This window comes from Pholis gunnellus (assembly GCF_910591455.1).
Source record: "Pholis gunnellus genome assembly, chromosome: 1".
NCBI classification, from domain to species: domain Eukaryota; kingdom Metazoa; phylum Chordata; class Actinopteri; order Perciformes; family Pholidae; genus Pholis; species Pholis gunnellus.
This window is the reverse complement of record NC_136528.1, coordinates 13,525,180-13,540,358: the sequence shown is the minus strand read 5'-3', so window position 1 is coordinate 13,540,358 and position 15,179 is coordinate 13,525,180. Positions and strand designations below refer to the sequence as shown.

Below are 15,179 nucleotides of genomic sequence, written 5' to 3'. Positions count from 1 at the left end.
ACAATAAACATGTTTCCCAAGAGGTGGAGTCTCAACCTTAAGGTTGTGCACAGGTCTGTGCGGGTATCATGATTATAGGCGTGATCAGTGCCTGATTCTTTTTACAGGTCCAAAGCTCAAGATAAGGTAATCTTAGATCAGTGTTCACTTTGTCAGTGTTTTGACCTTAGACTTCAGATTCAGCTGACTGAGTTATATTAATCTGTATTAGTTTTATAGCTTGTTAATGTTGTTTTGTAGTTGCAGATTATTTCACTTCTATAATAATGTCTAATGTCAGTATCACCATGTTAAAGAAACGTTGACTATAGATTATTTTTGGAGTTTTGCCTCATTACACTATGAATCTGAATGTCTCTTAAAGAGAATAATTCAATGTTATTTGGTTCAGCAGAACTGTCGTCAGGGGCGAGACAAAACAAATAAAATAGGAAGTGGTTTATCAGTCTCATGGGTTTGTATACAGCCCTTCATAGTGCTCCCTCAACACAGTATGAAGCAGAAGTTTAGCAAAACCTAGAAGGTTTTGATGTATATGTTTAGCATTTATAGATTTGTTTCCTGCTTCGTGCCATAAGATTTGTATACATTTTCTTGTATGGAGTAAAACTGCTATACTGAAAAACATTTCAAATATCTAAGGTCTGAAAGATAAAAGTTCATCATTTGCAAAATCAGGTCCATGCATTTTTATGTGCATCAGAAAATGTATGTAAGAAATTTGTTATACTTTTCTGTACAACTGCTGAGGGAGTGTGTTATACTATGTATAATGCATGTAGTATCATGCATTATACATTGAACTACTGGCATTCAACAACACTGCCAAGGGAGGCGTCTTGTTTCTTTGCACAAACGTGTTTTTACTTGTATTTTAAGACATCACCAGTTCTAACACACAAGGCCACTGCATTTTAAAAGAATAAGGTGCCCCGACTGTCTGAAAGGTAAAAATATGAAGTAATCTAGACCACATATGCATATAGAGTAACACTTTCCTGCAACACTGCAGTACTTGCTTATTGCACCATGATGACTAAGCTTCCCCAGTAAGGGACAAGAATCTTTTGCAACTGTTGTGTGGGTGGGACAAAAGAAACCAGGAAGTGTTTTATAGCCACACTAGTGCGACTTACAGCTCCTCACTGCTCTGCTTTGTTTTGTTTGGGTCTTAACTATTTGGCGAGAGACATTGTTTACAAGAGTGCTGGTAAAGTTTTCTCTGTAATCTTGACATTTAAAGATTTTGGTTCATGAGAAAATAGTTAGTGATCTTTGTCGAGAGGGTGTTAAGCAGCCTTTCAGTACTGAGAGGAAAACATTTGTTTCTAGCTTTTGCAGCTAATGTTATTGAATCAAGTCAATTGTTAGACATTTGATCAATGGGTGCATGGGATTTGTTACACAGGGATTATGTGTTTGCTGGATGGAAGCTCTCGTAATATTTCTGCAGAATGTACAGTTCCAGTTGTAAAAACACTTTTGCTCAGGGAGATTGGGGTTCAACACAAAATACATGCGGGGCACTTGGCACCTGGCACCTAACAGCACTCTAATTTCCCGAGAGAGGCTCCATGTGCTACATCCACGTGAGGGCTGTCACAAATAGAAGCATCCACTCAAATAGAGAGACAATTGAATGGAACGTCACTGTCGCTCTTTTGTGGACATTCTCATGCATCATACGCCTTTGTGCACTCATTTCCTGGAATACTAAAGTAGCAGTTTTGCTTTTTTCTGTTCTTCTTGTATTTCAGACAGCACTGTTTGAGACGATTTCAAGATGTTTTTGTATTTGGCTTCCATCATCGCTCTTGTGGCTGGCATCATTCCAGCTGCCCACGGTGGGAAGGTTCTGGTATTTCCACATGACGGCAGCCACTGGGTGAACATGAGGGTACTTGTTGAGGAGCTGCATTCAAGGGGCCACACTGTGACTGTCATTCGACCTGCAGACAGCTGGTACATCACTGAAACGTCTCCACATTACAACACTGTCACAGTGGATATTGCCGGTGGTGCAAATGAGGACTTTTTTCGTCTCTTTGTCTCTGAAGTTATTAAGATTAAACGAAGCAAGGCATCAGCGTGGGCCCGTTTTGCTTTAGACATGGAGTTAAAGGACAAGTTCTTTGAATTACACAAGAAAGTCTGTGAAGTGGTTACGTACATATTTGAAAATAAAGAGTTGATGAAGTCCTTTCAAGATACCAAGTATGATGCGGTTTTGACGGATCCTGCTAACGGAGGAGGAGTAATGCTGGCTCACTATCTCGGACTGCCATTAATGTTTAATGCTCGATGGACTGTTCATGGTGAAGCCCATTTTGCTATTGCACCCTCTCCCCTTTCCTACGTCCCACTTCCACCTTCAGAATTAACAGATCAAATGACTTTCTTTCAGAGGGTGAAAAACGTTGTTTTTTACACCATGAGGATGCATCTGTACAAGCAGATAGTTAGCCCACATTATTCTGCATTGTCCAGGCGCTACTTTGGTCCAGATGTAGACTACTTCTCCTTGTTTCAAGCAGCAGACCTGTGGCTCATGAGAGTGGACTTTGTGTTTGAGTTCCCTCGCCCCACCATGCCTAATGTTGTCTATATGGGAGGGTTCCAGTGTAAACCAGCACAACCTCTTCCTGAACACTTGGAGGAGTTTGTGCAGAGTTCTGGAGAGCACGGAGTCGTCATCATGTCTCTGGGGACTTTGATTGGAGAGCTTCCCCATGACCTAGCTGATGAGATCGCTGCAGCTTTTGCTAAATTACCCCAGAAAGTCATCTGGAGGTATAAAGGTGACAGACCAGCCACTCTGGGCAACAACACTTTGATAGTAGATTGGATGCCACAGAATGACCTCCTGGGACATAGAAATATGAAACTGTTTGTAAGTCATGGAGGAACAAATGGAATATATGAGGCCATATATCATGGAGTGCCAATTGTAGGAATTCCCATTGTGTTCGATCAAGCCGACAACCTCTCCAGACTGAGAGCAAAGGGAGTTGCAGTGGTTATGGATGTTTCTGAATTGGACAGGAAAACATTTCGGAATGCTATACAGGAAGTCCTGAACGAGCCCTCCTACAGGATGAACATGCAGAGGCTCTCCAGGCTGCACAGAGATCAGCCAATGAAGCCGCTGGATACCGCTCTCTTCTGGATGGAGTTTGTCATGAGACACAAAGGTGCAGCTCACCTGAGAACAGAGTCCTACAGAATGCCCTGGTACTCCTACCACTCTGTTGATGTGATGCTGTTGTTACTAACAGTTGCACTATTTGTGTTGTTATTTGTTGCTGGGTTAGTATGGTCATGCTTTAGATTGTGTTGTAAAATAAAAGTAAAATCTGACTAAACAGGAAAAAGGAATGATCATTTTCACATTAGTTAATATTTTGCTATGTGACAGCTAATCCTGCTGAATATTGAAATGAATCAATGTTTTCCCTGAAATATTGCTCAATGTTTCTAGAAAAATGTGTACAGTAAAGAAATGAAATGCAACAACCAGTTTGACAGGCAACTTGCAAGAGCAAAGTCTGTGTGATTACGAGTTATTTTTGTTGATAAGTAAGCAACTGTGTACACATTTACTTTTACTTTACTTTACTTTACAGTCATTTAGCTGACGCTTTTATCCAAAGCGACTTACAATTCAGATGCTATCATACCGTAGGGACAGCTACGGGAGCAATGTCTTTTGGGGTTAAGTGTCTTGCTCAAGGACACATCAACATGTAACCAGTGGCGCCAGAGCCGTGGTTTGAACCGCTAACCCTCTGATTGAAAGATGGCCCTGCTCTCCTCTCAGCCACAGTCACCCCATTTACTTGTGTTTTTCACCAATTGAAAGTCTGAGAACCCACAGCAAATGCACACTACCATTAGACGAGTACAGTAACTGGATGACATGAACCAAGTCACAAATTCCAGCTCTTCTATACTCTGTTTTACTGTGTACTACATTATGCTAAAATCACATTGTTAAAGGAAGGATTTCTGAAAATAACGGTTCACATTGTTAATAAAACAAGCTGACTGTTAATTGCACTTTTATTTCTTTTTTTTTTTCCTCAACCAGCTTAGGTTTGCCCCAAAGAATGGCAAACCTCTAGGTTTGATAAAAAAGGTGTGTTTAAAATAAATTAGGATTTGTTGATACCTTTCCCAGCCAGCAAGTGATGGTGTTTAGCCATTTACAGTATTAAAATATGATTTCTATGTTAATCGGGAGAAGAGAGTTTTTGTTCACAAATCTATAATAAAGTCTTCAAAGTTGTCTTTGTCCGTTTATTTGGTTGCAAGGGAAGAGTGCACAACAGATACGTATTCAGTAGTGTGTAAGCTTCAACAAAGTGCAACATTCAACATCCTTTTATACATACAGAGGTACCTGGTTTTATCTGGTTCGTGCAGGCGCACCCAACTGTGAGTCAGTTGCGGTTTCAATGTTTCTGTTTCAAACTTGATCTTGTTACAAACTCTTCTCGGACTGCTGTCCAAGAAGCAGAGCATGTGATTGTGTTTGCATAACAGGAAACAAGTCTTTATGTGCCGACATCTGTGTCTAGAGGGCCTGCTTGTACTTTCCCATTTAGCTAAGATGTCACACTATGTGCTGTCAAAACATTCCATGATGCTGATACATATTTTACCATTACACCATACAAGAAATAGTCCAACATAACCACCCATAAAACAGCAAATTAATTATTTTTACACTTGTACGGATCAGACTAACAAGATCATTGGTAACTTTTAGAGATGCAAGCATTGTGTTACCTTTGGACTGAGCCGGGCTGACTGTTTCCCCCTATTTACAGACTTTATGCTCAACTACGCTAACCAACTGCTGTCTGTAGCTTCATATTTAATGGACAGACATGATACTATCCATCTTCTCATCTGACTAAAAAAGCAAATAAGCATATTTCCCAAAAATATCAAACTATTCTTTTAAAGATTCCTTTAAAAGCAAATAAGTCGCTGCACTGAAATATGGGATGAAAACATAGAAGACCGGTTACATATTCACTGGTAATACAGAAAAATATAAAAACACTGTTTTCATTAATATCCATATTTACGGCAACTTCATACGGCAGCATCATTGACCATTTAAGACCTATGTTGAATCTGTATAGGGGCAAATACTTTCAAGCAACACTTATTGACAACAGTTGTGAAAAGTCACAGTAAAGTCTGTGGAGGGTATTTACAAAGTGTCCATGCCAGCAGGGTAGGTGTGGTGGCCGGTGTAAGTCCCCTCATGATGTCCTGGTCCGTAGGGAGCCATCCTGAGCACAGTGAGCTCGGCTACATCTCCATCCTGCTCGTCCACCTCTTGTTGGCAGCTTTTTTTGTTTAAATACACTATGAGACCCACACAGATGAAAATGAGGAGGACCATGCCTATAACCTGGAGTACAAAAGAGTAGAGCAACACTTTGTTTAGGAAACATCCACAGAAGAGGTTTATTTTAGTTTAACAAAGTGTATTAACAAAGCTATATTAATAGTTTCCAAAGGCTAATAGCATTACATTATGTCTACATATTATTTCCCATGCATACTCAGAGGGGGAGATGTTTTCACTCCACTCATCCCACATAATAATCGGTAAACCAGAAAATATTCAACTCACCTGAGAGATAACAAACAGCTGCTGTGAGTGGAGCATTAGTTCTTGTGGAGTGACATCTCCCTCACTAGTTGGCTCGCACCACTTCTGGGGAGCTGCCTTGTCAACTATTACAAATCTACCCTCCCAGTCTGTCATAGCACAAGCAAAGTATTGGCCATTGAAGAACAACAAAATCAGCCACACGATCGCCGGAACGAAACTGGAGAGGGAAACAGTTTTCCTGCACAACGTAGGGCTATCACATCTGCATCCATGAATGATCAGCATCAAGGTGAAGGCCATCACGGCAGGAATGATGAAGAATCCTGATGAAAACACTCCGTTCCATGTAGGGTTGCAAGGACACTCAAACTCCATATCCACCAGCTTCTCTAGTCCCATGAGGATAAAGCTAAAAGCCACATTTGATGCCAGAGGACTGTTGTTAAGTTCTTTTTTCAGCCTGGTAAGCCATTTGTGTCTAACTTCCATACTAGATTGATCGAAAAATGAAGGCAACCTCTGCAAAAAGCCCAAAAGAGGGTCCACCGTTGTGAGCACATTGGCAACAACTAAGTGATGCGTAATTAAAGCATCCAGGGGTAAGTTTACCCCTCGGGCAAAATGCTACACTTCTACTCTGATTGGTTTTGAAAAAAGGAGGGTGTTGCCCCAAAGAATGGCAAACCTCTAGGTTTGATAAATAGGTGTGTTTAAAAAAAAATTAGGATTTGTTGATACCTTTCCCAGCCATCAGGTGATGTTGTTTAGCCATTTACAGTATTCCCCTATCCTTTTAAAGTAAAATACAAGGTACTTTAAAATATGACATTTTTCAGAAGTCAAAAGAACACACACCAGAGTATTGTAGGTCACATAGCAAAACGAGCGGGTCACATCATCACAGCATGTTGCTATAGTTTTTAGGGGCCTGAGTTATGGAATTGCAACAAAACAATTTATGCTAAAATGTTATCACAATCGAAACCTTTTACATGACTAAACAGTTGACACACAGGAACATAATCCAGCTTTATTCAAAGTTATTTCGTTTTCAATCATTTGTTGTGTTACTGCTAACTGCTTAAGAGTTGAACACCTTGGACAGCTTTCCCTCCCCTTTGGACTTTCTTATCACTTGTGCGTTTAAGAACATAACACTGCTGTGTATCAAAGTCCTGCTCGGGCTGGAGCCAGAAAGCACTAGCCAGTGTTCTGCTGTTTTGCAAAGGAGAATATTGAACAAAACACATTGGATGCCAATAAGGTAATATTATTTAATATTTTGCCAATATGACCGATAGATATCTATTTGAAATACTGTTTTTCCAAAAGTTCATTTTTAACTGACATGCAACAGTTCACAGTTTTCCGTGATGAAACTGAATGCAACAGGCTACTCATACTCCAAAATGATTAAAGGAAAAAAAATGCTTACAATTTAAAACTTTTTAAATATTTTCATTGATACTGAAGTAAACCTTATTCAGTATAATAAATTAATTGTAGTGGTTTGATGAAAATATAAAGAAAAATATGCGTTTGCTAAAAAGCAATATGTTTCCTTCACAACTTTAGAAGAAAATGCATCCTTCCTGGGTCTGGATCGCTCTCTGCTTGCTCTGTCCACCTGTGATTTACGGTGGGAAGGTTCTTGTTTTTCCATTGGACGGAAGCCACTGGGTGAACATGAAAGTCATCATTGAGGAACTACATTCAAGGGGCCACCACGTTTCTGTTGTGCGATCGACAGACAGTTGGTACATCAAGGAAACCTCACCATTCTATACTTCAATCACGCTCGAAACGGAATCTGGATTTGATGAAAACTTTCTAACTACTTTTGTGGCCCTGTTGCTGGAAATCCAGAGGGAAGGGAAGTCTGCCTGGACACGTTTTAAACTGGAAATGGAACAAGCACAACAGACCTCTCAGCTGCATGAGAAAACATGCAAAATGCTTGAGCTGCTTTTTGAAAACAAAGAACTTATACGGTCGCTACGGGATGCCAATTATGACCTCGTCCTTACAGACCCTGCTATACCAGCGGGTGTTATACTTGCCCACTACCTCAGCTTGCCTCTTGTTTTCAATGTCAGATGGACTAGCCAAGGTGAAGGCCATTTTTCAATTGCGCCTTCTCCTCTGTCTTATGTTCCAATGACAGGGACTGAGCTTTCAGATAAAATGAGCTTTCTTGAGAGACTTCTTAATGTTATCATGTTTGGCTTCACAGAATATCAAATTGCACAGTATGTTTTACCAAGTTATGTCAGCTTAATTGATAAATACTTAGGTCCAGAGAGAGACTTCATATCCCTGTTTCAAGCAGCAGACCTGTGGCTCATGAGAGTGGACTTTGTGTTTGAGTTCCCTCGCCCCACCATGCCTAATGTTGTCTATATGGGAGGGTTCCAGTGTAAACCTGCAAAACCTCTTCCTGAACACTTGGAGGAGTTTGTGCAGAGTTCTGGAGAGCACGGAGTCATCATCATGTCTCTGGGGACTTTGATTGGAGAGCTTCCCCATGACCTAGCTGATGAGATCGCTGCAGCTTTTGCTAAATTACCCCAGAAAGTCATCTGGAGGTATAAAGGTGACAGACCAGCCACTCTGGGCAACAACACTTTGATAGTAGACTGGATGCCACAGAATGACCTTTTAGGACATCCCAAGATAAAACTATTCGTGGCTCATGGAGGAACAAATGGTGTTCAAGAGGCGATCTACCACGGTGTTCCTATCGTAGGGCTTCCATTGATTTTTGATCAGCGTGATAATCTGTTCAGAATTGAAGTAAGAGGAGCAGGGAAGATAATTGATATTTTTAGTATGAATGAGGACATCTTTTTTCAGGGTATTCAGGAAGTCCTTAATGAGCCCTCCTACAGGATGAACATGCAGAGGCTCTCCAGGCTGCACAGAGATCAGCCAATGAAGCCGCTTGATACCGCCCTCTTCTGGATAGAGTTTGTCATGAGACACAAAGGTGCAGCTCACCTGAGAACAGAGTCCTACAGAATGCCCTGGTACTCCTACCACTCTGTTGATGTGATGCTCTTCTTAAGTGGAGCTGTGCTGATAATTCTAGGCACCTTTGCTGCATTGATAAGGTGTTTATGCTCCATGTGTCTGAGAAGAACAAGTAAATGTGATTTAAAAAAATTAAAGTAGAAATCACAATGAAATATGATTTCAATATGTTGGCGAAACTATTTGTACTGTGATTAAATAGGAATAAAGGAAAAAAAACATTTATAGTTAGTTGAAAAAACTAGTAAAGATTCTAGTAAAAAAGACACAAGCCTAAATTATTCAGTGCTTTATAGTGCTTTATTTAATCCAACAAAGAAGAGCATAGATATTTAAGGCTGAGTATATTTGATTTCACAATATTCTTATATTGTTATTTCACAAACCCTGATAAACAAACATGTCGTCAAAATGTGCTGCAACATTGCTGCCTTAGAGGGAAGAAATGAAAAGCATTTTCAAAATATGTGGGTAGTGCTCATGAGTTTATCCTCTTTAATTAGCACACAGTGGCAATAACCTTTGCATATTTTGCGCCACTGATTTCCAAGATGTTACAAATTCACTCTAACTGGAATAGGATATACTTAGATTTTACATTTTTAAACAGCTACATTCTTTCCACGATGTTGCACAGTATTGGAGATTCATGTATGTTCTTATCTCTTCCAAGCCAAGTGTGGATTTAAACATCCAATTTCACACACAACGATTAGAGTGACATACCAGGGCTAAACTGGGCCTTTAAATGGTTAAATCCTTTCTTTATATAAGCCATAATGTGTTTTTTTTAATATGGTACAATATTTTGGGACAACACAACGTTATCTTAATTTAGAGCCTCTTTCATTTTAATCTGATCATCTGACCTTTAGATTTCATTCTAGAAGTCAATATATTGAGGTAATGACTCCTAACATGGCTTTTTCCACATGAATGTAACCATTTTGAGAATAAAAATGTTCTATAGTATTTCTGATTTCTTCTAGCTATGGTCTGGAGGGGCTTGCATGAAATGAAACATATCCCTTTTGATATCTCTCTTGCCTCTTTGACTGTCCCCTCATGGGGGAAGGGTGAACAGGCAACTTCATTAATAGTGCGACATTAAAGATGCTGATCGTAACTTAACCAGTATGAGGTGTAATATAAAATATTAAATCTTAGCTCATGATATACTTTCAGTATGTGACAAAAGGAACAACTGGCTGAGGTCTGGTTTTACAAACGCTCTTAATGCTGAGGGTGAGTTATTTGTCAAACAACGGCTGTGCGTTATCTGTGATGAATACTTTGGACCTGGAGCCTTGTAAAATAGTATCTGTGGCTCTGGAGAGTTGCCTATGTGTGTAAATCTCTCTGTCCCATTGCCCCTAAAGCTGTCCCTTAATTCTTGAATGTGGATATGACTCTGGAGACTTTTCTGGGTGAAAGTCTTGTTGCAATAAAAGACAGATAGCTGCAGCATTTGCCAAATTACCTCTGAAAGTCATAAGAGTGATAGGCCGGCTACTCTGGGCGTCAAGGTCGTCCAAGCAGTTTATTGCTCATGAAAGAAAATTAGTTCATGTCTCCATGAGTCATAGTTTTGGGTCGTCATTTTTTTTTGCCAATGAATACGATGCCCTGCTGTGTCTAACAGTGAGGAAAGCAGAGTGGATAAAGATAACTTCCTCAGGGCCATACAGGAAGTCCTGAATAAGCCCTCCCACAGGATAAACATGCAGGGTCTGCCCCAAATTCTACACTTAATGGGCTTAACTGGCAATAGGGAAATGTTGTAAATAACAAGAAATACAAGTCAGAGCTGCACTACTGCTGTATGTGTAGGTTTCAGCAGACTTGCACAGAAGCTCCAGGCTGCAGAGATCAGCCAGATGAAGCCGTCAAACCACAGTCTCTTCTGGATAAATGATGTGCTAAGACACAAAGTTGTTGCTAACCTGAGAATCCACAGACAGTCTTTGTATTCCTCTGTAGCGATAGCATGCTATTTGTAGCATGTGTTACATTGATTATTCTGCTGTTGTCTTAGCAAAGGGCCCCTGTTTCAGATGTTTTAATATATTGAATGTCCTGCATTTAATATAAACCCAAAGTAGAAAGGGTAATGTTACCATACTGTTCTGTCCCACCGTGGGATTAGTCAAATTCACTCGCTAGAGAGATGTTACAATAAAACCTAGTTTCACTACTGAGTTGATCAGACTTTTAGACAAACTCAAGTTCCCAATAGTGCAGGTTTGTGAGGATTGTGGAAACTATCTACTTACTCAATGCTATTATGACATGACTGTTGTTGTGGAAAATATTCCTATACCCGCTTTGCGTGAGTCTTTTAATGCTGAAATACATAAGACCAAAACACAGGTTGTCTTTTAAGTATTTATTCTCTGCGCAGAGAAGGTTCAATCATCACAACAGAATGCGTACAGTCTCAGTGAGGAAGAACCAAGAAAAAAGTCTTTATAAAGAATGAGCAAAGGTGGGGGCCGATGGCCAATGTTACAGACATTTTGGTCTCAGACTTTCGGTCTCAGACTGATAGGAACAACAATGAAAAACAAACGGCCAGCAACCAAAACAAGCAGCCCTGGCATGGAACATTCTCCTACAGCACAGTTAGTTATCAATGTGAACAGGCAAGGGAGAATTCTTCTTTTACACAATAGAGACACGGTGAAGTTCAACAAAGTTCAGAGCAACATTACTTATGCATTAATACAATATAATGAGTAGAAATATATACTAATAAAGTAGAAATATATACTACGTAAAAAATTACCATTACACTGTAAAAAATCCCTGAGTTTTTGTTTTAAATAAATAAATAATTTTATTACAAATCAATAAAAAAAAAACATACAGAAAATGATGTGACAGAATTTGTTTACATCTTACTATTGGCTGGTTGCAGCCATGATACAAATCATCATGTAAATGTTTTTACTTCTCCAGCTGTCAAACAGGTAAATCATTGGGAATATCAGTTCAGTCTGACGGGGGTCCGACCCTTCATACGTCTGGAGACATTTGCTACCCAGGAGGGAAAACAAAAGCATTTCATGTGGAATTTCACCATGATGGGACATTTTCATTTTGGGCACATACACCTCAAACAATAGTACAAGTCAGCCAATGTTAGTCAGATCAATATTAGCTGCCTGGTGGATTCCACTTGTGTCAATATAGCTAATACAGAAGGCACGAAGAAAGCTTCCAGGTAAAAGAAAAAAAATTAAATGCTATTTTCAAGGTATAAAAAGTTGAAAGTAAGAGAGCAGAACTGACTGTGTTTCTGGCTATTTGTCCACTAAACACACACGCAATGAGTCAAAGTGAAACATCACTTCAAAGAAATAGATTGATGTTTTGGGAAATATCCTTATTTGCCTTCTCGCTGTGAGATGAATGAGAAGATCGATACCACCATATCTGTACGTTGAATATGAAGCTGGAGTCAGCAGACAGTCGGCTGAACTTAACATGAAGACTGGAAAAAAGGGGAAAGAGCTAATTCACTCTTTCACAGGGGGGTTATGTGCCGGACTATTTCTTGCAGTAATTTCCTGAAGTCTCTGGTTGCATGGCAACTGCATCCATTGTGATGGAAGATTTCTATGTTAATCGGGAGAAGAGAGTTTTTGTTCACAAATCAATAATAAAGTCTTCAAAGTTTCAAAGTTGTCTTTGTCCGTTTATTTGCTTGCAAGGGAAGAGTGCACAACAGATACGTATTCAGTAGTCTGTGGTGTAAGCTTCAACGTAGTGCAACATTCAACATCCTTTTATACATACAGAGGTACCTGGTTTTATCTGGTTTGTGCCGGCGCACCCAACTGTGAGTCAGTTGCGGTTTCAATGTTTCTGTTTCAAACTTGATTTTGTTTCAAACTGTCTCTTCTCGGACTGCTGTCCAAGAAGCAGAGCATGTGATTGTGTTTGCATAACAGGAAACAAGTCTTTATGTGCCGACATCTGTGTCTAGAGGGCCTGCTTGTACTTTCCCATTTAGCTAAGATGTCACACTATGTGCTGTCAAAACGTTCCATGATGCTGATACATATTTTACCATTACACCATACAAGAAATAGTCCAACATAACCACCCATAAAACAGCAAATTAATTATTTTTACACTTGTACGGATCAGACTAACAAGATCATTGGTAACTTTTAGAGATGCAAGCATTGTGTTACCTTTGGACTGAGCCGGGCTGACTGTTTCCCCCTATTTACAGACTTTATGCTCAACTACGCTAACCAACTGCTGTCTGTAGCTTCATATTTAATGGACAGACATGATACTATCCATCTTCTCATCTGACTAAAAAAGCAAATAAGCATATTTCCCAAAAATATCAAACTATTCTTTTAAAGATTCCTTTAAAAGAAAATAAGTCGCTGCACTGAAATATGGGATGAACACAGAGAAGACCGGTTACATATTCACTGGTAATACAGAAAAATATAAAAACACTGTTTTCATTAATATCCATATTTACGGCAACTTCATACGGCAGCATCATTGACCATTCAAGACCTATGTTGAATCTGTATAGGGGCAAATACTTTCAAGCAACACTTATTGACAACAGTTATGAAAAGTCACAGTAAAGTCTGTGGAGGGTATTTACAAAGTGTCCATGCCAGCAGGGTAGGTGTGGTGGCCGGTGTAAGTCCCCTCATGATGTCCTGGTCCGTAGGGAGCTCATCCTGAGCACAGTGAGCTCGGCTACATCTGCATCCTGCATGTCCACCTCTTGTTGGCAGCTTTCTCTGATTAAATACACTATGAGACCCACACAGATGAAAATGAGGAGGACTATGCCTATAACCTGGAGTACAAAAGAGTAGAGCAACACTTTGTTTAGTAAACATCCACAGAAGAGGTTTAATTTAGTTTAACAAAGTGTATTAACAAAGCTATATTAATAGTTTCCAAAGGCTAATAGCATTACATTATGTCTACATATTATTTCCCATGCATACTCAGAGGGGGAGGTGTTTTCACTCCACTCATCCCACATAATAATCGGTAAACCAGAAAATATTCAACTCACCTGAGAGAAAACAAACAGCTGCTGTGAGCGGAGCATTAGTTCTTGTGGAGTGACATCTCCCTCACTAATTGGCTCGCACCACTTCTGGGGAGCTGCCTTGTCAACTATTACAAATCTACCCTCCCAGTCTGTCATAGCACAAGCAAAGTATTGGCCATCGAGGAACAACAAAATCAGCCACACGATCGCCGGAACGAAACTGGAGAGGGAAACAGTTTTCCTGCACAACGTAGGGCTATCACATCTGCATCCTTGAATGATCAGCATCAAGGTGAAGGCCATCACGGCAGGAATGATGAAGAATGCTGATGAAAACACTCCGTTCCATGTAGGGTTGCAAGGACACTCAAACTCCAGCTCCACCAGCTTCTCTAGTCCCATGAGGATAAAGCCAAAAGCCACATTTGATACCAGAGGACTGTTGCTAAGTTCGTTTTTCAGCCTGGTAAGCCATTGTTGTCTACTTTCCATACTAGATTGACCGAAAAATGAAGACAACCGCTGCAAAAAGCCCAAAAGAGGGTCCACCGTTGTGAACACATTGGCTACAGCTAAGTGATGCGTAATTAACGCATCCAGGGGTAAGTTTTCCCCTGGGGCAAAATGCCACACTTCCACTCTGATTGGTTTTGAACAAAGGAGGGTGTGCCGACCGCTCTGACATTTCTCTAGCCGATTGGTCTGTGCGAGGTTTCAGGTGGGGTTACATTTTAAATGTGGTCTCCGATGGACAAACGGGAGGGAGCGCTGTAAACTGGAGGGAAGTTTGTTCTGCGCAGCACAGACCGGCCCTTTGCAGGAGTCCAGCACAAAAACAAGCATGGAGGTGTAGGCATTTATCAGAAGGCATGTATCAGTGACTTGTACATCTCTGATGGACGGGATATTTAAGGAATCAAATTACAGGCCCAAATGTTCACTGAAACTAAAGCGAAGGAGGACATGTTACAAGTAAAACGTGTATTTTATAAAAGAAAGGTCACTGAATCCGTGTCATAAAACGAAAAGCCGAGTTATGATTGTATCAAGTGCTCACGTGCCTTTTGGTTTATTTTTTTCAATTCATTATCCGCAATTATAAAATGGAATGGACGCTGACTGTGTTTAGTTTATTTCAACTGGCCACATGAGGTCGCCCATGTAGCAGCACAGATTAAAGATGGAGAGGATTACAGGAGGCCATATTGAACTTTCAAGGGGACGTGGTACATACAGCTTGAGAAAACCCAGGCCACTGATGTGATGATATCATTTATAAATGACCTTAGCGAGCTCAAGAACATCACCATAATCTCCTCACATTAAGTCATGACAGGAGAAAGTATTTTGCCACTGTGAACCGGCTTGGAAAGATGTGACAGGTGAAACTGTGGCTGGATTGCTTTTAGTTCGTCTGCATCATCATTGCAATGTTTTTTTTTAATGCAGCTATTCAAATCTAGACTGTAGAGAAAT

The 15,179-nt window shown here is 40.1% G+C and overlaps 1 protein-coding gene across 4 annotated transcripts; it reads left to right on the top strand.

The window, feature by feature from the left end:
- Window positions 1–77: 77 nt before the first annotated feature.
- LOC306715775 (UDP-glucuronosyltransferase 2A2-like) lies at window positions 78–9,628 on the top strand (the record flags this gene model as incomplete). Of its 4 annotated transcripts, none has more annotated exons than XM_079186247.1 (2): window positions 78–126; window positions 1,758–4,285. In XM_079186247.1, one exon carries the CDS (start codon window positions 1,784–1,786, stop codon window positions 3,359–3,361), a length of 1,578 nt encoding a protein of 525 aa, XP_079042373.1. In that variant the 3' UTR covers window positions 3,362–4,285. The 4 variants fall into 4 exon arrangements, with proteins under 4 accessions (XP_079042373.1, XP_079042372.1, XP_079042374.1 ...); XM_079186246.1 differs by lacking the exon at window positions 78–126 and adding an exon at window positions 1,116–1,210; XM_079186248.1 differs by lacking the exon at window positions 78–126 and adding an exon at window positions 7,280–9,628 and having other exon boundaries at window positions 1,784–1,852.
- Window positions 9,629–15,179: the final 5,551 nt, after the last annotated feature.